At 31.2% G+C, this 26,869-nt stretch overlaps 3 protein-coding genes across 3 annotated transcripts; 2 read left to right on the forward strand and 1 right to left on the reverse strand.

The window, feature by feature from the left end:
- The first annotated feature begins 315 nt into the window (after positions 1 to 315).
- On the forward strand, positions 316 to 846 carry LOC125825343 (uncharacterized). The gene has a single exon (XM_049504688.1). The coding sequence runs from the start codon at positions 316 to 318 to the stop codon at positions 844 to 846; it is 531 nt and encodes a 176-aa protein (XP_049360645.1).
- A 3,217-nt stretch (positions 847 to 4,063) lies between these two features.
- Positions 4,064 to 18,431, forward strand: LOC125825340 (cysteine-rich and transmembrane domain-containing protein WIH2-like). The gene is made up of 3 exons (XM_049504686.1): positions 4,064 to 4,177; positions 4,271 to 4,484; positions 18,101 to 18,431. Exons 1-3 carry the CDS (start codon positions 4,135 to 4,137, stop codon positions 18,153 to 18,155), a joined length of 312 nt encoding a protein of 103 aa, XP_049360643.1. The 5' UTR covers positions 4,064 to 4,134; the 3' UTR covers positions 18,156 to 18,431.
- A 4,463-nt stretch (positions 18,432 to 22,894) lies between these two features.
- On the reverse strand, positions 22,895 to 23,623 carry LOC125825344 (secreted RxLR effector protein 161-like). Its single transcript, XM_049504689.1, has one exon. It carries the CDS (start codon positions 23,621 to 23,623, stop codon positions 22,895 to 22,897), a length of 729 nt encoding a protein of 242 aa, XP_049360646.1.
- Positions 23,624 to 26,869: the final 3,246 nt, after the last annotated feature.

A 26,869-nucleotide genomic window follows, 5' to 3' on the forward strand; every position in this document is an offset into this window, starting at 1 on the left:
GCAGCAAGAACATAAGTAGATGGTCCATTTATCCACATGAAAGATAGTATTTATAAATGGTGGCTGACAAATGGTGTACCAAAGGTCAAACCTATCTATAAGGTTGTTCCCATGTTCATTTTGTGACACATATGGAAGAGAAGAAATACAATAAAACATGGAGGGAAATTATCAGCAATTAGCATGAGGATGGAAATCTGCAGAAGTCTGGTGTACATGGCTCAAAACTTATATCCTTGGTTACATAATCTCCCCACATCATGGATTGACCTAGTGCAATTCCTAGAAGCATATACACCAAGGATTGAGTACAAAATGGTTTACTGGAAAACTCCTAGCAGGGGATATAAGTGTAACACTGATGGGGCTGCAAAAGGGAACCCTGATCCTAGCTCAGGTGCTTTTTGTGTTAGAAATGAAGCAGGAAACTTGATGTATACTGAAGGGAGAGGGTTTGGGGTGAACTCCAACCTTGTGGTAGAAGTTTTAGCATTCAAAATGGGATTAGAGTATTGTATTAATCACCATTATCTTCCACTGACAATGGAGACAGACTCTTTAGCCATAAAGAACATATTAGATGGAGGGTGGGAAACTCCATGGTGCATTATAGTAGATATCACAAAGATAAAGAGTTTATTGGTGGAGTCAAACACAACTGTAGAACACACCTACATGGAAGGCAACAAACTGGCAGACTTTTTTGCTAAACGTGTCTATTTTGCAGGTACAGATCTCCTAACATATTCATCAATTCAAGAAATATCAAGAGAAGCTAGAAGTATATTACAGTTGGACAAGAATCAGACCCCAAATCTTAGAATAAAAAAAATACCAGGATGGTAATTTCAACATTAGGGGGAGGGGAGCACAACAAAGAACAAACAACAATTAACAATTGCAATAACTACAAATCCATTCTTGAAATTGCAAAAAATTCCAATGGGTAACCAAATCGAAAATCAATCATTGGGGCAATGGGGAAATTTTCACACACAAGTCAATATGAAGAGTGATTCACTTACTCGATTAGTTAATAAATGGATCTATGGATTCTTCTGGCTTAGACAGTGGTATTAGCTCCAAGCTGAGCTCAACCTGTCAAGAAAGAGAAAACATAGTGAAGATTACTACCTAATCGCCTAAGGGGTTCTGGATAGAGAGGAGTTGGTCTCACCATGGTTGTGCAAGATAGGACTTGTAGTGCTAGGAGTTGAAGAAGCCTTTATTTGATTAATTTATGGCATTTGTGAGAGGTTTGAATGCCCTTGTAAAACAATCAAGACTCACTGGCACCTACGTTGTGAGCTCTAGTAGCCTGAAGGGAATCGACTCCACGTCTTCCGTTGTCCTCCATGGTTGTTTTGCTAGATGAAGTTCTGAAGAATGGCGGCTGGAATTTCCCATTTTCATTTAGTTTTGTTCTTCTTTCCTTTTTCTGCTTATTTTGTTGTTTTTGTTTGAGTTAGTATTGTAGTACTTTTGGGCCAATTTTGGGCTTTGATAATAAATGGTCAACTAGACCTCCTTTCAATTAAAAAAAAAAGATGATATACTAATTTGGGTGTTTTTAAAATAGAAATTAAATAATAGAATATTTAGAAATTTTGTAGTTTGAAAATGTGATAGAACTCCTCTGTTTATAGTTAATAAAAGGCAATATGAACAAGTGAATTTACAATCCTTAGAAAAATTACAATCCTTTAGAAATGTCATAACTCATTAAAAAAACCATCATCTTTCTATATGAGAAAGTGTTATCTTTTATTATGATATAATATAAAATATAGAAGATATAGCTACTGAAACTTTATTCTACTATATTATAAAAGGGAGTTTAGGCCCAATTATAATATATAATATTCAAGATTGAGACTTTTCCCAATCTTCAATATTATATATTATACTTGTGGGAATTTTAAAATTTCTACTATGCCCAAGTATAATATATAATATTCAAGATTGGGACTTTCTTGAATATTATATATTATATTTATTATATAGTAGAACTTGGGCATAAACTCCCTTTTAAAATTATATATATATATATATATATATATATATATATATAAATTTAAAAGGGAGTTTATGCCCAAGTTCTACTATATAATAAATATAATATTTATATATATATATATATATATATATTCTACTATATTATAAAAGGGAGTTCAGACCCAATTATAATATATAATATTCAAGATTGGGACTATATATATTCTACTATATTATAAAAGGGAGTTCAGGCCCAATTATAATATATAATATTCAAGATTGGGACTTTTCCCAATCTTCAATATTATATATTATACTTGTGGGACTTTTAAAATTTCTACTATGCCCAAGTATAATATATAATATTCAAGATTGAGACTTTCTTGAATATTATATATTATATTTATTATATAGTAGAACTTGGGCATAAACTCTCTTCTAAATTATATATATATATTGGGCCTAAACTCCCTTTTATAATATAGTAGAATATATATTGATAATTATTGTAATTTTTAATGCTTTTTAAGTCATTTGTAAATGATATATGTTGCTTATATATATATAAAAGTCACAAATGGAAAAGTCCCAATCAAGGAAGCAACATATGTCATTTACAAATGACTTAAAAAGCATTAAAAATTACAATAATTATCAATTTAAAATATCTAAAAGCTATATAATAAAATAGGTTGACTCTCAGAATTGTATCAGGCTCACATATATTGGGACAGAAAAAATAACACATATCATTTTAAAATTACCAAAAAAGTATTATAAATAATAATAATCAACAACTTAAAATATATATATTCTAAAAGGGTTAATTTTGTAATTTTATCCATATCACATAAATTAGGACAATGTGATCAGTAATGTACGTTATTTCAAAGTTACATAAAAATATTATAAATCACAATAATTAACAACTTAAATTTTTTTTAAAAAACATATGAAAATTTGGATGACTCTCCAAATTTCATTTGTGTCACATAAAGTGAGACAACAAAAATAACATATATTGGGTCCATTTTAATTTATTTGTCTTATTTTTTTATATTTAAAAATTGTATAAAAATACTATAAATCATGATAATTGACAACATAAAATATGTTTTGAAAAAAATACAAAAAATTCCACTGATTCTTGAAGTGAATCTATCGTAAAAATACTATAAATCATAGTAATTGACAACATAAAATATTTCAAAAATGTTGTATGTGGGTAGTCTTATTATGCCTTAAATAGCGTCAAAGAAAGTACAGGTTTGTGATAAAAAAAACTTATTCCTTTATCCACGCAAACAATCGCTTCAAAAACTAAATTTTATAAATCACAATAATTAATAACTTAATTTTTTTTTAAAAAACATATGAAAATTTGGATGACTCTCCAAATTTCATTTGTGTCACATAAATTGAGACAAAAAAAAACATATATTGGGTCCATTTTAATTTATTTGTTTTATTTTTTTATTTTTTTTATATTTAAAAATTGCATAAAAATACTATAAATCATGATAATTGATAACATAAAATATGTTTTGAAAAAAAAAACAAAAAATTCCACTGATTCTTGAAGTGAATCTATCGTAAAAATACTATAAATCATGGTAATTGACAACATAAAATATTTCAAAAATGTTGTATGTGGCTAGTCTTATTATGTCTTAAATAGCGTCAAAGAAAGTACATGTTTGTGATAAAAAAACTTATTCCTTTATCCACGCAAACAATCGCTTCAAAAACTCGGTCATTAGCCCCAAAACATATCATTTATATTATTGGGCCCGTGCTATCTAGTGTTAATATACGAGACACAAACATTGAAATCATGCAACTTAGAACAAGTGGCTTAGTTTGGCTTTGGTAAAATGGTAGGTGTAGCATAGTTTTGGGTATGAAAAGAAAATGACAAATAAGTAGCAAGAGCAAAGTTGTCCCTAGTACAACACGTGAATCATTACTTGTGCTACATTGCTAGTGGTTGAATTAGGTGTCATAAGAGACATGACAGTACTTACAATAATTAATTCAACCACTACGAAAAATCCTCCTTATCTGCTAAGTTTAAAGTCTCACACCAATTCCTTATTCCTTTAAAAGTCATCAGTGGTAGCAGTCCCAAGCAAAAACAGAATGAGTTACGAGCATGTTCATGAAGATCCCTATCCTCCACCAGGCAAGTTTAATTAATTAACACACTGATTATACTTATACATACCCAATTAGTTTCAATTTTACTAAATTTTGTTTTGTTAAACTTGATTGTTAGGTTATGCTCCACCACCGCCAGGGCCACAAGGATACCCACCTCCAGGACAGCCAGAACCAGTTGGGTACTACGGTGAAGCACCACCACCACCACCACCAGGACCTCCCAGTTATCAGGGATACTTTAATGATCAATATCCGCCTCCTGATCACATCCACCATGACCAGCCTGCTGATCATGATAGCAGTGGTTGTTGTTCCTTTTTAAAGGGCTGGTACGTCTTTCATTCTCTCACTCTCTTCAGTCCTCCATGTGCAACTCAATTTTCAAGATTCTACAATTCATCAGTTGAAATTTTTTTTATTTGTACAGCTCCCGGCAATTCCACATCTTTTTGTAATCATTTCCCCTAAAATAGCGTCAAGTTCCCAAAAATAGATTTTTTCGACAAGTGAGACCAAAGATAAAACAAATGATCTTCTTCCTTTCTCGGTCCACCTGAAATAGGAGTTTTTTCCTAGACACTCGACTTTGGAAGTGGTTAATCTAAGATTTTAAGGTTGTGGGTGCTCTGAAAGTGGCAGAGTAAAAAAAAAAATTAAAAACTCTAGATCATTTGTTCACTGGGTGCTCTATGTTAATTTTATACAAATGTCTCTTAATTTCTACATATATATATATATAGAGACGAGGTTAATGGGTGCTCGAGCGGACTCTATGTGGGTCCACCCCTGTCGAGAAGCTTACAATTACTTCCCTCTTAACATGTTAAATCAACTGTTGTGATATAATGTGCTATTGAAAATTCTTCTATAGTTCACCAGCAATAATTCAGTAGGTAGCATGAGACAGTAATCTGCTGTGACATTACTTGCATTGACTCTGAATTTAGAGAAGAAAGTTGTGATAGGCTGTGCACTTATGTTTTTGGATGAAATGTGGGATCTTGAGAAAATTTGAGGCCGAATAACAATCCTACATTAACATATGTACAATGCATTAACTTCATTACCAACCATTGTCAAGATGGTTCACCCTTTTGCCTGTAAAAGAGAGAGAAAAGAACGTATTGAAAATCTTGGCCAAGATGAATGCAGTTTTCTTTGAACTGGTAAAAACTGAACAATTTTTCTTTTGGTAACTATGCAAAAGACTTTTAATACAATATCAGAAAACAGTAAGATGTCTTGAGGAACTTTGATGTGGTGATCATCAAATTTGAAATAAAGGGATGGTACTTTGGAAGAACTAATCACACATCCTATGCGGGAAAACATTCTACTTCATAGTGATGAGTGTTGGATTTTGGTTCATAACAGGGTTTCTGCTTGGTCAACTCTTGATTGTTCCTATCCCATGCCCATGGGCTATTTTACTGAAACAGTGATGGGAGCTTACAACTGCTTTGATTGATTAATTTGCTTATGATGAATAGTCATATTTGGATATAATATGTGGGTTAGGAGTAGCATGGACAATCGTGACTGCAATTAGTATGTGGACTTGAAGGAAATCAATCAAACTTGTGGACCTAAAATGAGGCTCTTAAATACAGAAATAGGTTTCATCAATTACCTGTGGTGTTCTTTTAATTAACTCATCCTTTAGTTTCTGATTTATGGAGTGATAATGTGGTGTAAAAGGTATAAAAAGATTTAAGATCTTCTATCCAACTCTTACAGAGGTTTAACATGTTACAATACTCTGAATTCTTTATTATGCCACTACATCAAAAATGATCTTTAGTGGCAATTAATTAACGGCAATAGCTTAATTGCCGCTAAAGATGTATTTTTAGCGGCAATTATCACTCTTTGTATATGTTCCTAAAGCCTTTAGCGGCATTGAATCTAATGACACTTAATTAATGTCGGTAAAAACTTTAGCACTCTCTATTGTCACTAAAAGCTATTTTTGTTGTAGTGTGTCAAGTAAACAACTTGTCAAAACAAGGGGGGGAGATGAACTTGAGTCGTTTGATAGAGCAAAGATCTTATTCAACCTTAAGGGGGTTGCTTCAAGTTAATCTTCCATATATTAGGAAAAAAATTAGTATAATAAACTAATATATATAGGATATAGTGTGCTTCCAGATTGAAGGTGTTCAAGCTAGCAAATTCTAGGAACCTACCTTTTACTTGTCCAGTTGTCCTCCAAATACGCATAGCCATCAGCTTGATATGGTGGTTTCATGAGATGCTCTGGTGAATATGACTAGCAAGCTGCACCAAGCAAATTAAAATGTATTGCTTTGTATTCCACTTTTAGTTCACATTTCAAATTTTAGAATCAGTAGTAGTTATAAATTATAATCCCCAACTATTCCGTCTGTGAATCTGCTCCTTGTTAACATGAGAGACTTAATCTCTCCTTGTTAACATGAGTGACCTTAGTCTCTCCTTGTTAACATGTGTGACCTTATCTCTCCTTGTTAATGTAACGCCCCAAACCTTGAAGGCGAGACTGGCACCTGGTGCCATACCTGACCGAGTGAACCAACCTGTAACTCTCTTAATCGACAAATAGGGAAATAATAGTAGGATAGAGTTTATCATCTGAACCATAAATTCTTCAGCGCACACACATATATATCCTCAACTAGACAACTGATATCAACTGAGTATTAGTAGTTGATATCAGTTGTCTCACTAAAAATAGGGAAATAATAGGAGGATAGAGTTTATCATCACCTACCATAAATTCTTCAGCACACACACACATATCCTCACCTAGACAACTGATATCAACTGAATAACAAAAAACGAAAAACAACAGAATGGATAAAAGGTAGTGAAAAAATTACACAAAAATTAGAAAATATAAAAGAAGAAGACCCTAAAATAGAATTAATTATATTCTCTATAGATAAAGTAAATATAATTCAAGATAAGTTAGAATTATTATATAATGAAGTTCCTTTACAAGGATGGGAAAAACATAAAACAAAAGTAAAAATTGAGCTAATTGATAATAATAGTATAATAACCCAAAAATCATTAAAATATAATTTTAATGATTTAACGGAATTTAAGATACATATAAGTGAATTACTAGAAAAAGGGTATATACAAGAAAGCAATAGCAAGCATACAAACTCAGCAATTATAGTAAGTAAACACAGTGAACAAAAAAGAGAAAAAAGTAGAATGGTTATTGATTATAGAAATTTAAATGCAAAAACTAAAACATATAATTACCCAATACCAAATAAAATATTAAAAATAAGACAAATACAAGGATATAATTACTTTAGTAAATTTGACTGCAAATCAAGATTTTACCACTTAAAGTTAGAAGAAGAATCTAAAAAACTTACAGCATTTACAGTACCACAAGGATTTTATGAATGGAATGTATTACCATTTGGATATAAAAACGCACCAGGTAGATATCAACACTTTATGGATAACTACTTTAAACAACTAGAAAATTGTGTAGTATATATTAATGATATATTACTATATTCTAAAACTCAAGATGAACACATAAGATTATTAGAAAATTCATACATATTATAGAATATTCAGGCATAAGCCTAAGTAAAAAGAAATCAGACATAATAAAAAGCCAAATAGAATTCCTAGGAATACAGATAGATAAAAATGGAATAAAAATGCAAACGCATATAGTACAAAAAATAATTAACTCAAATGAACAGCTAGATACAAAAAAGAAATTACAGTCATTCTTAGGACTAGTAAATCAAGTAAGAGAATACATACCAAAATTAACAGAGAATTTAAAACTATTACAGCAAGAACTAAAGAAAGATGTAGAATACCAGTTTGATAAAAAAGACCAAACACAAATACAAAATGTAAAATTATTATGTAAGAACCTACCTAAACTATATTTTCCGGATGAAAACAAAATATTTACTTATATAGTAGAATCAGACGCCAGTGAAAACAGTTATGGAGGAGTCTTAAAATACAAATATGATAAAAAAAAAAAAAAACATCATTGTAGATATTATTCAGGAACATTTACTAATGCAGAAATAAATAGGAAAAAATTATAGTCGGTGTATAAATGTTTACTATCATTTGAACCATATATTGTATATAATAAATTTATTATAAGGACAGATAACACACAAGTAAAATGGTGGCTAACAAGAAAAATACAGGATTCAGTGACTACAAAAGAAGTGAGAAGATTGATATTAAATATATTAAATTTTACATTTACTATTGAAGTAATAAAAACTGACAAGAATGTTATTGCAGATTACTTATCAAGACAAAGCTACTCAAACTGAGAAAGAAAATACAATCGAAGAGATACTCAAAGCCATCACTACATTTTGTATCAAAGTGGACAGTATGGACAATGAGATACAAAAGCTAAAGACTAATGAAGATAATCTGAAGTCTAAAGCTAGTACAAGTCAGTAGCATGACTATAAAAATGCGGAGCTAAGTCGATCGGAAGACTTTAAAAATCCAGAGTTAAGAGGTGACGTTGGGAAACACCTTAAAACCCATAATGATTTTTTAAATACAACTGCAAATACAAGTAAACAAGTTAGTGAAAAACAGAATAAAAATGCAAACTTAAACCATCTATTTGAAAAATCATTTACCCCAAGAACGTCAAGAAACACATTGACTATGGAACCACAAACCTCTACATATGCAGATAGTCTACAGAACGAGAAAAAATTATATAACCATGTTACGAGAACCTATTGAAAATATATACAAAATCCAAACTTATTTGAACTTTAACCCTAGATCCACTACAACCAAAGAACCAAATCAAGACTACATAATCCAAAAATTACAAGCTTATAACAAGTTAATCGCACAACCAAAAACTAGCGCCAATTTAGTAAGAACATGTTACAATTATGGACTATTAAATATCGTATATACATACGATGGAGAAGAGATAAGTGGAATACCAGAACTACACAAATCATTCGTCACATATAAAAGAGTCACTAAAGAAAACTTATTTTATGTAAATTTTTATACAGCGCCAGCGGAGATATTATACGAAGAGTTAAAATTGGCGTGGTGCTGTATAAAACTTAATAACTTGAATCAGAGGTTTTATTTCTTCGTATAATATCTCCGCTGGTACTGTATAAAACTTTATACAAAATAAGTTTTCTTTGGTAACTCTTTTATATGTGACGAATGATTTATGTAGTTCTGATATTCCACTTATCTCTTCTCCATCTTATGTATATACGGTATTTAATAGTCCATAATTGTAACATGTTCTTACTAAATTGGCGTTAGGTTTTGGTTGTGCGATTAACTTGTTATAACCTTGTAATTTTTGGGTTATGTAGTATTGATTTGGTTCTTTGGTTGTAGTGGATCTAGGGTTAATGTTTAAATAAGTTTGAATTTTGTATATATTTTCAATATAGGTTCTCATAACATGGTTATATAATTTTTTTCTCGTTCTGTAGACTATCTGCATATGTAGAGGTTTGTGGTTCCATAGTCAATGTGTTTCTTGACGTTCTTGGGGTAAATGGTTTTTCAAATAGCTGGTTTAAGTTTGTATTCTTATGCTGTTTTTCACTAACTTGTTTACTTATACCTGCAACTGTATTTAAACAATCATTATGGGTTTTAAGGTGTTTCCCAACGTCACCTCTTAACTCTGGATTTTTAAATTCTTCCGATTGACTTAGCTCCGCATTTTTATTGTCATGTTGCTGACTTGTACTAGCTTTAGACTTCAGATTATCTTCATTAGTCTTTAACTTTTGTATCTCATTGTCCATACTGTCCACTTTGATACAAAATGTAGTGATGGCTTTGAGTATCTCTTCGATTATATTTTCTTTCTCAGTTTGAGTAGTTTTGTCTTGATAAGTAATCTGCAATAAAATTCTTGTCAGTTTTTATTACTTCAATAGTAAATGTAAAATTTAATATATTTAATACCAATCTTCTTATTTCTTTTGTAGTTACTGAATCCTGTATTTTACTTGTGTGTTATATGTCCTTATAATAAATTTATTATATACAATATATCGTTCAAATGATAGTAAACATTTATACACTGAGTATAATTCTTTTCTATTTATTTCTGCATTAGTAAATGTTCCTGAATAATATCTACAATGATGTTTTATTTTTTCTTTATCATGTTTCTATTTTAAGACTCATCTATAACTTTTTTCACTGGCGTCTGATTCTACTATATAAGTAAATATTTTGTTTTCATTCGGAAAATCTAGTTTAGGTAGGTTTTTACATAATAATTTTACTTTTTGTATTTGTGTTTGGTCTTTTTTATCAAACTCGTATTCTACATCTTTCTTTAATTTTTGCTGTAATGGTTTTAAATTCTCTGCTAATTTTGGTATGTATTCTCTTACTTGATTTACTAGTCTTAAGAATGATTGTAATTTCTTTTTTGTATCTAGCTGTTTATTTGAGTTAATTATTTTTTGTGCTATATGCGTTTGCATTTTTATCTATCTGTATTCCTAGGAATTCTATTTGGTTTTTCATTATGTCTGCTTTTTTTTTACTTAGGCTTATGCCTGAATATTCTATAATGTGTATGAATTTTCTAATAATTTTATGTGTTTATCTTGAGTTTTAGAATATAGTAATATATCATCAATATATACTACACAATTTTCTAGTTGTTTAAAGTAGTTATCCATAAAGTGTTGATATCTACCTGGTGCGTTTTTATATCCAAATGGTAATACATTCCATTCATAAAATCCTTGTGGTACTGTAAATGCTGTAAGTTTTTTAGATTCTTCTTCTAACTTTAAGTGGTAAAATCCTGATTTGCAGTCAAATTTACTAAAGTAATTATATCCTTGTATTTGTCTTATTTTTTAATATTTTATTTGGTATTAGGTAATTATATGTTTTAATTTTTGCATTTAAATTTCTATAATCAATAACCATTCTACTTTTTTCTCTTTTTTGTTCACTATGTTTATTTACTATAAATGCTGGATTTGTATGCTTGTATATACTCTTTTTCTAGTAATTCACTTATATGTATCTTAAATCATTAAAATTATATTTTAATGATTTTTGGGTTATTATTAATTAGCTCAATTTTTACTTTTGTTTTATGTTTTTCCCATCTTTGTAAAGGAACTTCATTATATAATAATTCTAACTTATTTTGGATTATTTTTACTTTATCTATAGAGAATATAATTAATTCTATTTTAAGGTCTTCTTCTTTTATATTTTCTAATTTTTGTGTAATTTTTCCACTACCTTTTATCTATTCTGTTGTTTTTCGTATTTTGTTATTCACTCTTTTTGCACCTATTTTTTGTTTACATGGTGTTGTGAACCACCAATGTGTTTTTGTTATTATATGTGAGTATAATTTTTCTAAAAATGGCATTCCTAACAGCATATCTTTTGTTGTAAGTACAAAGTTATACATTTCTTCTATAGTTAAAATCTTATCCCATATTTGTATTTTTATATTTTTTGTCTTATATGTGATCATGCTTCCTTCATTATTAAATCCTGTTATTACTATCAGTGTTTTTAATTTTTTCCATTTATCTTCTGGTAAACAATTGTATTTAGATATATTAGCTTCTGCTCTGTATCTATCATTGATGTATAATATCTGTTGTAATATCCCTCAATTATTATCATTGCAAGTATATACATTTTCATATTTTTATCATACTAAAGTTATTTTTATTAATACTCTTTTATTTTCATAATTTATCGTCAACTGTTTGTCTTCTAGATTATATGATTTTACTTGTTCTAACTATTTTATTTCTAAAGTGATATTTTTATCTCCTTGATATATTTTAAACTTTATTACTATTGGTACTCCTTCAATAATTATTTCCTTTTCTGTAGTTTCTTCGGTATATATTAATGCCTTTGGTAGTTCAGGGCATGATTGTTCAGTAGTTATTATTTCATCTTCTATTACTAATTCTCTTGTAATATAGTTTTCTTCTTGTCCTGTATTTATTAATATTAAGTATTTTCGTTGTTCCATTACTCCCGTTATGTAGTAATGATATGGTTCTATTTCTTCTTCTATTGATTTTTGTGGAGTTTTATCTGTTCTTCTCGAGTTACTCATTTTTGATGATATTTAGGGTATTTCATAGTTTATTCTTTTTTATATGCTTAATCTTTCTTTTACTATTTCTAAATTTTCTTCTATGTCAATCTCATTATAACTATAGTTATTATTATCTATGACTGTAACTATTCTTTCAAAAGGATTTTCTATTTTTATTTTATTTATTTTATTTTTTGCTGTTATCTTATGTTTTGTTGTTAGAACATACAAATTTTTACATCTAGCTATAAATATCTTACTTCCTGTGGCTAGTTCTATCCCTGACATTTTTCAATATAATACTAGTGATTTATCTATTTTCCTGTCATTTATTGCTACTGAGTAGTTAACACTTATTATAAATTTAAATTTTTGGTATATGAGGTTACCTTTTACTGCACTTATTATAATTTTTTCTATGAGTTGTATAATTCTATCATCCGCTAAGTATATATTTCTATGGGTTTATCTATTCCTTCTCTAAAACATGCTTTTATTAGTATTTTTGTTTCTCCTAAATGTACATATTTAATTGAATTTTTAGCCTTAATATCTTGTATTTCTTTATTTATTATTTGTTTGTTTATTATTGATATTTTAGCATTTCCTTTGGTGTATTTGCAATCTATGATATGTTCTATTTGACTTACTACATAATATTCTTTTTTTTGTCGTTTAAACCAGTTTCTTATTGTTGGTATTTCAAATATTTTTTCTACGCTTAGGTCTAATTCCTTTCCTTTTATTTGTTCAAATATATTATTATCAAATATTATTTTTTGTTCTGTCGATTTTTCATCTTGATATTTTTCTTTAGTTATTATTTGTATATTTGTTTCAGTCATTTATATAGTATTCATTAACTGATTCTATTACTGAATTATTTTTCATTTCGTCTGTTTCGTTTTCTGATAATTCATATATACTATCTTCACTTTCTAATTCATAATCTACGTACTTTATTTGTGTATATTTTTCATTGTCTACCAGTATTTCTGATATTTGTTTTTTCTTTGGATTTTTAGGTAATTTGTAATCTTTAATTATGTGTCCTAATTTTTCATAATTATAACAAGTACATTCCGTTAGTTTTTCTTTGGTTTATATGGTCTTTTGGTTTTGTAGTTTTTTACGTAGTAGTTTCTCTTTGGTCTTTTATACTTATATTTTCATCTATATCTTTTATAATTTCTTTTTTTATTTTTATAATATCTATCCGTACAACCAAATTGGGGTGCTGTTTTATTTTTGCAACATGCTAGGTTTTTTACTAATATCTTTTCTATTTTTATTTCTTCTTTATGTTTTTCACACAGTTCTATAAAGCATCGTTATAAGAATTTCATTCTAGCTCCTAAGGTATCTGTTAATCCTGCTTCATTCCAACTTTTTATTACTTTTGAATTAAAAGGTTCTGGTAATTTTGTAAAATATAATTTTATTATTTCTCTACTTTCTTTTGTGTTATATGTTCATTTATAATAGTATTCTCTAAATGCACATGTATATTCATCTATATGACACATATTACATATTGCTAATTTTGTCATTAGATTTCGATTTATGATTTTTTCTCTATTTTGTTCTTCTACTTCTGTTGTAATACTACTAAATTCATTTTTTATAGCTACTTCATACTTATATAATATTTTCATAGTTGTAGTAGCTAATTCACCATTAGATTTTTTATTACTTCTCAGAGTTTTTAAACTTTCATCTGATAAATTTTGTAGCCATAATTTTACTGTTCCTATAAGTGTTCTTTCTATATATCATGGTGTTTCTGTTATTCCTATTTTGTTATCTATTAATTGTTTTGATATATATCTCATCCATAATTAGATTGTTTTATTTATATCTGCTACACAGTTTAAATCTAAAAAATTATGTTGTTCAGTTATTGGTTTGGGTGTCCATTTTTTATTCAATCTTTTATCTCATATAGTTTTTTCTTTATCATATTGTTCATAGTTTGTATTATAATATTTTAAATTTTTTGGGGTTTTATTCCTGATGTACTAGATTTTTCATCCATGTCTATGTCTCATTTATTTACTTCTAAATTCTTTGTATTATCTATGTTTGTTAAAAGTTTCGTATATGTTTCACTTGTTTCCGAATGTTGTTCATCTAGATCATCGTCATTTATTTCATCAATTCTTATTTCAGGTAGATTATCTTGGTTATTTTCTTCTTTTTCTTCTAATTCATTTTCTAATTGCAATTTTTCTTTAAATTTAATTATCTCATTTGCTAATTTTGTTTTTTGTTCTTTTTCTTTTTGTTTCATTTCATACATTTCTTTTAACATTGCCAGCTCTTTTTCTAGTTCTATTATTTTAGTATTTTTTACTTCTTCTAATTGTTGTACTTCCTTTTTTGCCTGTTGTTTTATTTTTTCAATTTATGTTTTTCTATATATTTCTTCATTTTCTTTTGTTATTCTTATTATAGCAGTTAAACTATCTTCTAGTTTTACCGTTTCTTTTTCTAACATTAAACTTAGATTGTCACCTATTTTCTTATATCTTCTTCCTAGATTAGAAAATATTATTTTTATTTTTAATCCGTCATAGTTTTCATATGTTTTTTCATCTATTGCGTATTCTTCTTTATTCGTTTATAAATTGTGTTGTAGTTTATATTCTAAGTTTTCTATTTGTATTTGTAGATATAAAATAGTTTTTCTTTGTGCTATTATAGTTTTTTTTACAAATTCCTGCAAATATATTATTGTTAAGTCTATTTTGCCTATGTCTCAATTTTTGTCTTTTTGCTATAATTATTTCAGCAAGTTTTTGTCTATATTCATTATTCTCGTTATTCATTGTATCTTTAAATATTGAATATATTTATATTCTATTTTAGATATATTATCTATTAATTGATCTAATTTGCCGTTATCAGTTTTTGTGATATTGAGTTGTTTATATTCTGGATATAATTTGTTTAATTTTCTTCTTATTTTTCTTAACTTTCTACCTATATGTTACTTCTTATATTTTTTTTCATCCATGGCTCTGATACTATTTTTCGGTGCGAAATTCTTCTTATTGGTAGGTGATATACTATTTTTGATAGGTGAGGGATTCATGATATTTTTGGTAGTGTAATAGGTGAGGAATTCATGATATTTTTGGTAGGTGAGGAATCCATTTTAAAGATTTTATTATAATATTCTTTTGCTAAGTGTCTTAATATTGATATCTCTTTAATATTATTTATGATATATTCTAGATATAACATATCTTGGGTTCTTAGGTACATATATAAATTATTTTTCATTAATTGTTCTAATAGTTTTATATTTTCCATAGCTTCTGTCCAATATTGTGAATATTCGTAGTTCATTTTAATCTGAATTTATTTCTAAATCATACCATTCTATTCTTTCGAGATCTAAATCATGTAGGTTTTTTTCATACCATTGTTGATTTAATATATCTTCTGATTCGTTATCATTAAATATTTTTCCCCATATGATTCTTCTTAATTCAATTATCTCTATACCTTTAAGTATATATAAGATTAAAGTTTCATAGTTTTTTATCATTTCATCATGCATATATGTAGTCATGTTCGTTGTTATGCAAGTTTTTTATTTTCAATTATTCCTTCCTATTATATCCATAATTGATTAAATTCATATTAGATCATTATGAGCTAGATTTTTTGTTTATCATGTTCTTCTGTCACTACTAGTATCGTACTTTAGCGGATACTTTCTTCTTATCAGCTCCTCAACTTTGTTTACTCCCCTAAACAGCTTTCTTTGCCTACCGATTTCAACATTAGGATGACATAATATAGAAGTTTTCTCCCTGTTTTCAGTGTGCTAATAAACTAGAAATCATGATTCAAATAATTCTAATACATAATAACTAACATAAATTTATTCAATCATATATATGATATTCAGGAATATATGAAATTAATTATGCATATTTGTTGAACAATATATCTTTGCCTCTTGCTTATCCATGGTATCTGAGGGTTGCTCCATTATCTATTAAGTATTTAAATATTTGAGAAAATGTTTTTTGCATACAATCCCAGCATTTATAGTAAATAAACATAGTGAACAAAAAAGAGGAAAAAGTAGAATGATTATTGATTATAGAAATTTAAATGCAAAAACTAAAACATATAATTACCCACAAGGATAGTCTGAATCTGCCAATGGGGTCTGTCAACCTATGAACCTGGAGCTGTGGCATGAATCACAGTCCCTGGTAATGGGATGTCAGTACGAAATAATGTATCGAGTATGTAAGGTAGATAACATATCAAGTGAGAATAGAATTTCTACTAGGAAGCACAAAACGTAATGACAGTAATAAAGATAGAACCCGAAGATAATCTGTAAGCTATGTATCATGAAACAACATTTAGTTCTCTAGGAGCAGCCCATCACATTCGGCGTAACATCTATAGGTACAATGTATACATGTCTCTTTTCTGCAAATCAGCCTCTATGGCCAGTGAACGAGCCTCTGTGGGCCAGCAAATAAGTCTTTGATGAACTAACAAGTAAGTCTTAACTGACCTGCAAATAGGCCTCGGTGGCTGGAAATAAGTCTCGCTGGATCAGCAATAAGCCTCGGTGACCAACAAATGAGCCTCTACTGCCAACAAATAAGCCTCTATGGGCTATTGAATGAGAATACTCCCATATATGCCTCTTCTCTAGGTTGAAATCCTATAATTCGTAACAATTCAGAACCTTTACGATGTGAGGATTGTGAATCTATCTAGAAATATGAAGGAATTAGAGAGGGGATAAGCTTACCTTAGCTTCTTGATGCTAGAAGGAGGAAATCGAGAGAGAGAACGAGCTCCTAACTGTTGGAATGAAATAAAATGGGGTTGTAACGCCAAGTCTTGTTTATATAACAAAGACCCCACCCATATAGTCCTCGGCCTCACAGGGCTACCTCCATAGTGAGCAGGGGCCTCGCCCTGAACCTTGATCCACGAGGTTTTTTTCTGGCCCGGCAGTTCGTATTAGTAAACTCACAACTTTTTACTCCGACATTGGGTTGACGAATGGTTTAATTCGTGTGAAACTAGACTCAAAAACCTTAATTGGATAGGTAGTAGGTCGTCTAATTTCTTTTAGATTGGGAGATATGATCGTTCAAAGTAAAGACCGTGTACGAGATCATTTGAAATACTCTGCCACCACGAAACCATTAACTTGCACTTTTGTTTTAAGGCTCCCTTTGGCCTCTAACTCTGATTTAACATTGCAAACATCTTCATATAACAATTCCTTCATACCATCACCATTCACAACCTTATTCTCCCGCATCTTATCGACGGACGACGTAAAGCGTTAGAATTAGACTTGTAAGCCATCGACATTCTAAGTAGAACACTCCAAACACCCGAGATTTACTGTTAACATGAGTGACCTTAATATTTCCTTAAAGCATTAAATTTCCAAGATAAAAACCTCTAATTTAATAAGATTACCATCAATCCTTGGACTGGTAGTTAGATGGCATACAAGCATGTTGTTAGGTTATAATTACTGCAAACATTTACTCCATTTCTTACATTCATCAACCAGTGAATCTGTGAGTTTTCTCTTGTATACCTTCTTGGATAGCAAATTAATTTTTTAATTAACTAAGCTTTGGTAGTGTTTCTATCTTCTCTATACTCGTCCTCAACTCTTCCCTCCTTCTCGAACCACCCAGGGAAAATAAATAAAAAGAAAAACCTTCTTGCCAGTATAAAGAGATTAACTAGAAGACAACATGAGAACTTTAAACACAAGGTTAATACATATGGTGTCTGATTGTTTTCTCTGACTAATCATAAGTCATATCTATTTTGCAGTTTGGCTACTCTTTGTTGTTGCTGTTTGTTGGAGCAGTGCTGCAGCTGCTTATAATTGGCTGGATGCCATGAACCTAAATATCAAGAGTGTTATGTCTCAAATATTTGCTGAGTTAATGGAGCTTATTTATTGTAAATTTGGAGGACTCCTTGCTTAGATATATTTTAACATATGTGTGTTGAAGCTGCTTTATTATGTCCTTACTGCAGCTATAATGATATTAATGTGAGGAATCTATCTGCATCAGTGTGGTAGTACTTTAACATAGAAAGTAATTTCATAGATTGGTAATTGCTGAATTCTATACCAAGTTGCTGGGATTACAAAGTATATTGTACTTCCCCTCGCACATTTGAACGTTTATATATATGTATATGGGAAAAATCTTTTTGGCTAGAAAATTTGGCCAAAATGATATTTTTTTCTATGTTATTTTACCTTTTAAAACATTTTTACTCTTTTTAACTTTAATACCTTTTAATTAAAAAATGGAAAAAAGATTAGTTTATTTTAAAATAAAAAAGATATAAACTTTTTAAATTTCTGGCCAAATTTTCTAGTCATTTAGCATTACCCGAACATGTTCATGTGTAGGGACCCTTTCTTACAAGTAGGTTCCAGAAGATTTAGAAATTATGTCATTTCCTCTCCTTTCTCCAAATTGTTGGTCCAGAAAGATCTTTCGAAAACCGCTAAATCAATAAATCAATAACTTTTTTTTTCGTTTCGATTTTGAACAACCCTAACTATAAGCAGATGTCCAATGACATTTAAATTAGGGAAAAGGGTCTGATATACCCCTCAACTTTGTCATTTAGAGCTGATATATCTCTCGTTATGAAAGTGACTGATATATACCCCTACTTATATACAAATGACTCACATATACCCTTTCCCTCTAACGGAAATGAAAAAAATAATAATTTTAGTTTCATTTTTTATTATTTTTAAAAAAAAATTATAATCCCATACGGGTATATTTAATCTTCCTCAAACATATTTTTTTTGACTTTTTTTTTGTTAGAATGACTAATTTAGATTTATTATTTTGATGGTCAAATTTATTTATGTTTCACTAATATTCTTGTAAAACTTATTATAGATGGCCAATTTTTTTTCTTCAAATACAAAAATTAAATTACAATATAAACCAAAAAAAATAGTTTTAAATTATAATATAGCCACAAAAAAATAGTTTTAAATGTTTTTCTTTACACTAAGGAATGAAAGAAAAAAATAAAATAAGAATAAGAAACTAAAATAATGAAAATCAAAGAAGTCAAAAAATAATTTATGTATGAAAAATATTGAAATATACCTTGAAATTTGCTAGAAGAATCCTATATACCCCTAAATGATTTTTAAAAAAATTATAAGTTTAAAATTAATTTTTTCCCTCCCGTTAAATGAAGGGTATATGTGAGCTCATTTTATAACGGTAGGGTATATGTGAGCCGTTTGTATAATGGTAAGGGTATATATAAGCTACTTTCATAACGAGGGACATATCAACTCCAAATAGCAAAGTTGAGGGGTATATCAGACTCTTTTCCCTTTAAATTATTATCTTAAAACATTTTTTCAATATTCATTTGTGCTATTTTTATTTTTTAAAAGGGAGTGAGTAATCAAATCCTCAATAATAGGTGAAAGTTCTGATGCTCAACCAATTGTGTTGTTAAGTTTTCCCTTCAACAATGCTATCAACTTAGTAAGTGGACATGGTGTAACAACCTGTTTCCGTCGTTATAGAAAAGCCAACGGAAATTTTTTTTGGGCCGGAAAACTTTTTCGTAGTAACTTGGAATTTCCCAACCTAGTCCAGATTTGGACGAAATCGGAGTTAGTAAGGTCTAGGGAAATCTGGTAACAATTGAGTGATCTAAATATGATTTTGATCACATGAGTAGATACCTAAGACGTTAAGGAACTCGTACGACTTTACAGAATTGAATTCGGGTGAATAGAACTCCCAAAATTGAGCTTAGAGTGAGCGGGTATTTTCTCAGTATAATGGGATGAAGGTGTGTTGTGAAATGAGGGTTTGGGAATTCTTAAATTTGCTCACTGTTTTCGTGCAAGCCTCTAAGGCGGGATTTTCCCACTAGGGCAGGACCGCTGTAGCGGGGTAAGGACCGTTGTGGCGGGACAACCCGACTTAAGTCAGAAATAAACCACAAAAACATTTTATTCTGCACTTTTTGACTTTGAGAGCTAGGAGACGATCACAGGTGTTTTCTTGACAGTTTTCCACCATTTTGAAGGCTAAAGGTAAGGTTTTAACTCCCCAAATCCATTTTTCGATCCGTAGAACTTAGATTCTTGGGTGATTATTGTTGGGGAATTTGGAACTATTTGGATAGTGGGGAAAAGCCCTAATTTGGATATTGGGATCATGGGGTTGATCTAGGGTTGATAGTGTTGATTTTAATCCAAGTAATTAGACATCATTTATTGATTCTTGAGTTATATGGATTGTTTGTAGACCAAGAACAAGCGGAAAGAATTCGGAAAGGGAAGAATCAAGTTTCTTAGGGGATTCAAGCTTTGTTCGAGGTAGGTGATGGTTGTGATTTCATGTTGTGTGATATATGTTTGTTCTTGCTTCATTATGATGTATGTATGCATGCGAATGTTGCATTATTGATCACACAAATCGTAAATGAGGATAGTTGAATGATTGAATGCTATGAATCATGACTTGATTGTATGATTATGAGAATGTGATTATGATTGTGGCTTGTTGAACAGATCGGGTGTTACGTTCCGACACACTAACTAGGATCGGTTGCCAAGTACCGAAATAAATATTGGAACAGGTGTCACGATCCGACACGCTAACTTGGAATAGGTACCACGTACCGGTACACTAACAATTTGAGTGTGGGTTCCATGAGAGGACCATTGACTTGACATAAATGTGTAATTGAGAATTGTGAACTTGATCGTTATTCGTAAATAATATTGATATTGTATATGTTCGGTGTATGCATGTTAATATTATGTTGTAATGGCTTATGTATGTTGCACTTATTGGAAAAGTCATGTGATCTTACCAGTACACTGTGGTTGTGTATTGATACTGCACTTGCTCTTTCTTTGTTGAGTACAGGGCATCTTCCGGCGGCTATTGACAGACCTCACTTAGAAGATCAGTGATCGTCATCGAATTCAAGGGTGAGCCAGTTCTTCCGGGCTGTCATGAGTTCTCTTTCGTTTATGTCCCCATTTCGAACTTAGACTATTGCATTAGGATTTCTTATGTTTAGTTGGGTTGTACCCATTTTCTTAGACTTGTTGAACTTTAGATGTTTTGGTACATTGACTTTCAAGTTCTAGGTATTATTCTGGATTTGTTTTGATTAGACTTTGGTTTGGAGTTTATGGGAACTCCCTGTTTCTTATTCTTAACATGTAAACATGCTTCTGTAACTTTAAATGACTTAGTTTTGGTTGAGTTTATTAGTTTGGGTTGTAGTAATGGTTCTCCCACCGGAGGACTAGTGTGGGTGTCATTCACGACGGTCTGGTCGTGTGACACATGGAAGCATAAAAAGAGTGAATTTTATCATATGTTATGGACAAAAGTGTTGAAGTTTGTTTTTTAGTTACTGTAATAGTTTTTTAGAATAATAAGTTGTCTAATTTAAAATAAATTTGAAATTTGAATTTTAGTTTCGTTGTTTAAGTTATTGAGATATTTTAGATTTTTTTTTAATTTTAAGATTATGCAAATCATGGATTTTATGTTGGCTATTTGATGCGCGCGCCTAAATGCTTAATAAAATCACTGAAAGCTTGTACTACCCCATTTTAAAAAATAAAATAAAAACACCATCAGTGGTATCAAGAGCTTCATTAGTCTTACGAGATCTGTGAAATCTTCCAAAGAACTACCATACCATTTTTAACCTGTAAGGGCTACCCTTTTAATCCGTTAATGCGATCCATTTTAACCCGTCTGGGCTACTACTTTCGACTCGTGCTTTTTTCAAAGCATAAGCTTTTCTAAACCAATTTGTAACCAAACATAATGGCAAACAACAGTCTCTCTTTGAATGCCCCAAAAATTTTCGCAGACAAAAACTATCAAATTGTCTATGAGAAAAAAAAATCATATTTTGAAACCTATGTGATATGTGATGGAACAAAAATCCTTACAACCTCTCCTGCAAATCCTACAAAAGTTCAGATTAAAACACTTTCAAATAAACTTCTACACAAGACAATTGTTGGAGAAAAAGTACAGAGAAATAAAAAAAAAAAAAAGAAGGAAAACTGCGACTACGTTTAATTTCAGATTAATTGAAAGTACAGAAATAACAAAATATGCCCACATGATATATAGGTTAAGAGATAAACAACTAATCCTAAAATATAGGTCATGTAACCCACTAAGACACTTAATCAGCAACACTAATGAAACTTGAGTAAATATAGGAAACTACTTAACAAAGACCCAAAGACTAGTTCTACTAAACTACCCATGTCCCAATTCAGTCAATCGTTTTGAATCACTCTTTAACATTCCCTCTTGATTCAAAACTACAGACACCAAACAATCCTCTGAAATAGCAGAATTTCTCCTTCGATAAAGCCTTTGTCAATACATCAGCCAACTGCTCTTGTGTGCTGCAATATTCCAATAATATTTCCTCCTTTGCTACCAAATCACGGATAAAATGATAACGGATATCAATATGCTTTGTCCTGCTGTGGAATGTTGGGTTCTTTGTCATGGAGATAGTTGTTTTATTGTCGCAAAATATCTCTGTTGCTCCTCTCTGCTCCAGTTAAAGATCTGCTAACACTCTCCTTAGCCAGATAGCTTGACAAGCTGCTGAAGTTGCTGCAATGTACTCAGCTTCTGAAGTTGACAATGATGTTGTATCTTGCTTCTTTGAACTCCAAGTCACCACACCTGAACCTAGAGTGAAAACATTCGCCGAAACACTCCGTCTATCGTCCAATGAACTTGCCCAATCACTATTTGTGTACCCGCACAATATGAAGTTATCAGTTTTGGAGTACCAAATACCAAAGTCCAAAGTTCCAGCAATGTACCGCAAGACTTTTTTTGCTGCCCCATAGTATACCTTTAAAGGTTGTTGCATAAACCTAGAAATAACACCAACATGATATTCAATATCGGGTCTAGTATGCGTCAAATATATCAGACCTCCAACCAAGCTTCTGAACCTCTTTGCATCTGTCAATTCTTCTTCATTTACCTGTTGCAATTTCTCACTGATATTCATTGGAGTAGCCACAGGCTTGCAATTAAGCATGCCAAATTTATTAAGTAGGTCTCTAGCATATTTCCTTTGTGAAAGAAATATTCCCTCTTCAGTTTGATGGAATTGAAGGCCAAGAAAGTAATGTAATAAACCCATATTTGACGTCTCAAACTCATTCATCATTTGAGACTTAAACTCTTCCAGAAGAGAACTCGAAGAACCAGTGTAAATGATATCATCAACATAAATGCATACAATAATGAAATCATTACCTTCCTTCTTCATATATAAGGTGGGTTCGTTCTCACTTCTTATGTATCCATTTTTGTGGAAGTATCCATCAATCTTGCTATACCACGCTCAAGGGGCTTGCTTCAAGCCATACAATACCTTTTTCAGCTTGTACACCTTTGTTTCATCGCCTTCCTTTGTGAAACCTTCAGGTTGTGTGACATAGACTTCTCTTGTAAGTCTCCATTGAGGAATGCCGACTTGACATCAAATTGATAAACTGCCCATTGCAACTGTGCTGCCAATGCTAGAACCAACCTCACTGTCTCAAATCGAGCTATTGGAGAAAATGTTTCTTCAAAATCAACACCATATTGTTGTGCATACCCCTTTTGCCACAAGACGAACTTTGTGCTTTTGTAGGCTACCATCAGCTGCAAACTTTGTTTTGAACACCTACTTCAATCCAATTGCATTTTTTCTGTTTGGTAATTCCATAATTTCCCATGTTCCATTCTTTTCGATGGATTTCATTTCTTCCACCATTGCTTTCTTCCATTCTTCTTTCTAGCAGTTTCTTCATAATTCATGGGATCTGAAACAATAAGAGCAAACTGACAAGACGTATAAAGGTTATTAGCATACTTGGGATTTGAATTTTTAAGCCTTGTTGATCTTCTTAATGGAATAATCTCATCTGAAGACTCTTCATGAGTTGTTGCAATTGGCGAGCTTTGTGACACCACATAAGAACCTGAAAGTGTACTTGAAGGGGTTGACTTTTTTCCTTCATCTTCAGTGATTCCAAGAGGCATATGAGGCTCTTGTTGCACCAATTTTTCACTCCAATCCCAACTTGCATTTTCATCAAATATTACATCTCTTCTAATTGAGATCTTACCATTAAAAGGGTTATACAATCTATATGCTTTAGAGTGAGTACAATAGCCTACAAAAATGCATTTTTCAGATTTTTCATCAAGCTTTAGACGAGCTTGTGAACTTACCAAAGCATAAGAAACACACCCAAAAACTCGTAAATGACTTACATTTAGTTTCCTACAATGTCAAGCTTCATAAGGAGTTTTATTCATAACAACTTTTGTTGGTGAAAGATTCAGCAAGTAAATAGATGCAGCCACAACTTCTGCCCAGAACTGATTTGCGAGTTCCTTTGCTTGCAACATGCTCCTTGCCATTTCCACCATAATTTGATTCTTCCGTTCAGCGACACCATTTTGCTCTGGGGTATAAGGAGTTGTTAACTCCCTATGGATGCCATTTTTTTCACAAAACAAATGAATTCATTGGACACGAACTCTCCTCCTCTATCTGTGCGAAGAACAGTGATACTACAACTACTTTGGTTCTCTACCAAAGCTTTAAACACCTGAAACTTTTCAAAAGTTTCTGACTTGTTTTCCAGAAAATACACCCAACTCATGCTACTATAATCGTCAGTAAACAACAAGAAATAACGACTTCCACCTAAGGACTTAGTCTGCATAGGACCACATAAGTCAGCATGTATTAATTCTAAACATTTAGAAGCTCTCCATGCCTTTCCAACAGGAAAAGATTTCCTGATTTGTTTCCCATAAATGCACCCTTCACATAAATCAAAAGAATTAATTTTTGGTAGTCCAAGAACCATACCTTTATCACCTAGCAATTTAAGGTCGTTTATGTTGAGATAGCCGTACCTCAAATGCCACAACTTTGAGTCATCCTTTGCACTTGCAGCAAGGGAAAAATTTTCCATATCAGAAACATCCAGCAGAAACATCTTATTTGGCGTCATGGTGATATGAACCTTTTTGCCAGACTTCTTACTTGTAATGACACAAGCATCATCATCAAACCAAAAAGAATATCCATTGGTCATTAGTTGCCCAACACTCAACAAATTATATCCTAAATCGGGTACAAATTGAAAATTATCTATCATATTTACTTTGCCTTTATTAATGTCAATGCTTACCATGTCTTTTCCTTCTACCAGTAACTTTTTTGTATTGCCAAGCTGCACCTTTTTCTTTTTCTTCTCGTCAAGCTCATGGAACAAAGATTTGATACCTGTTATATGATTTGAACAACCACTGTCTACAAACCATAGATCACTTGGCTTATGGTCTGTATTAGTGCAAGCCATAAAAACATAATTCTCTTCCTCGTTTTCTATTGCTGCAAAATTTATTTTCTGATCTTTATACCAGCAATCAGCCCTTATATGTCTGTAACACTGACAGTGATGACATTGAATGCCATTTTTTGTGTTACCTTGCTCATTGGACTACCTGTATCCATCATTTCTTCCTCTGCCCCTTCCATAGCCACAACCCCGACCACCGTGAAAGCCTTGTCTTCCTCGACCTCTGCTTGCTGGACCATTATTTTCTCCATATTTGGTGGCTGAATATTTAACTTGGAATGCCTTCTCTTCATTCTTTTCTGTGGATATTAATTCTCGCCTCATGAGCTTGAAGAGATTCCATCAGTTCATCAAAGAAAAAGACGGATAGATCCTTGGATTCTTCTATCGCAACAACCACGTGATCAAACTTTGGAGTTAGGCTTCGCAATACCTTTTCCACAATGGTCTGATCAATTACCTTCTCTTCGTAGGATCACATTTGACTGACAATTGTCGTTGTTCTTGACGAAAAACCAGTAATGGATTCTCCACTTTTCATCATCAAGGTTTCAAAATCACGCCGAACTGATTGCAGTCTCACCACAATGACCTTTGAATTGCCTTGAACTCTTTCTGGAGAATCGTCCAGGCTTGTTTGGATGTGGTTGTTGTTGCTATCCGCGAAAAGACACTATCATGAACAACCTGCTGAATAAAAATAAGCGCTTTAGCATCTTTTTGCTTGTTGCTTCACAATTTGTTTCCTTCGCCGGGATCTGCAAATCCACATTCTACCAAGTCCCAAAGATCTTGAGATTTGAGTATAGTTTTCATACGGATACTCCAAAATTCGCAGCTTTCTCCTTTGAAGACAGGAATGAGTGGTTGTGTCACACTCAATGCACTATTGCTACTTGCCATGATTGGCTCTGATGCCAAATTTGTTGGAGAAAAAGTACAGAGAAATCTGGAAATAATAAAAAAGAGAAGGAAACTGCGACTGCGTTTAATTTCAGATTAATTGGAAGTACAGAAATAACAAAATATGCCCACATGATATATAGGCTAAGAGATAAACAACTAATCCTAAAATATAGGTCCTGTAACCCACTATGACACTTAATCAACAACACTGAAACTTGAGTAAATATAGGAAACTACTTAAC

Source organism: Solanum verrucosum, unplaced genomic scaffold (assembly GCF_900185275.1).
Source record: "Solanum verrucosum unplaced genomic scaffold, falcon-dt-bn FXZP01000051.1, whole genome shotgun sequence".
In the NCBI taxonomy this organism is placed as follows: Eukaryota; Viridiplantae; Streptophyta; class Magnoliopsida; order Solanales; family Solanaceae; genus Solanum; species Solanum verrucosum.

Coding starts and splice junctions, on each gene's coding strand:
- LOC125825340 (XM_049504686.1), top strand. CDS start 4,135: ATGAGTTACGAGCATGTTCATGAAGATCCCTATCCTCCACCAG. Junction 4,178..4,270: donor AGATCCCTATCCTCCACCAG/GCAAGTTTAATT, acceptor CTTGATTGTTAG/GTTATGCTCCACCACCGCCA. Junction 4,485..18,100: donor TGTTCCTTTTTAAAGGGCTG/GTACGTCTTTCA, acceptor TCTATTTTGCAG/TTTGGCTACTCTTTGTTGTT.
- LOC125825343 (XM_049504688.1), top strand. CDS start 316: ATGGTTTACTGGAAAACTCCTAGCAGGGGATATAAGTGTAACACTGAT.
- LOC125825344 (XM_049504689.1), bottom strand. CDS start 23,623: ATGAAGAAGGAAGGTAATGATTTCATTATTGTATGCATTTATGTTGAT.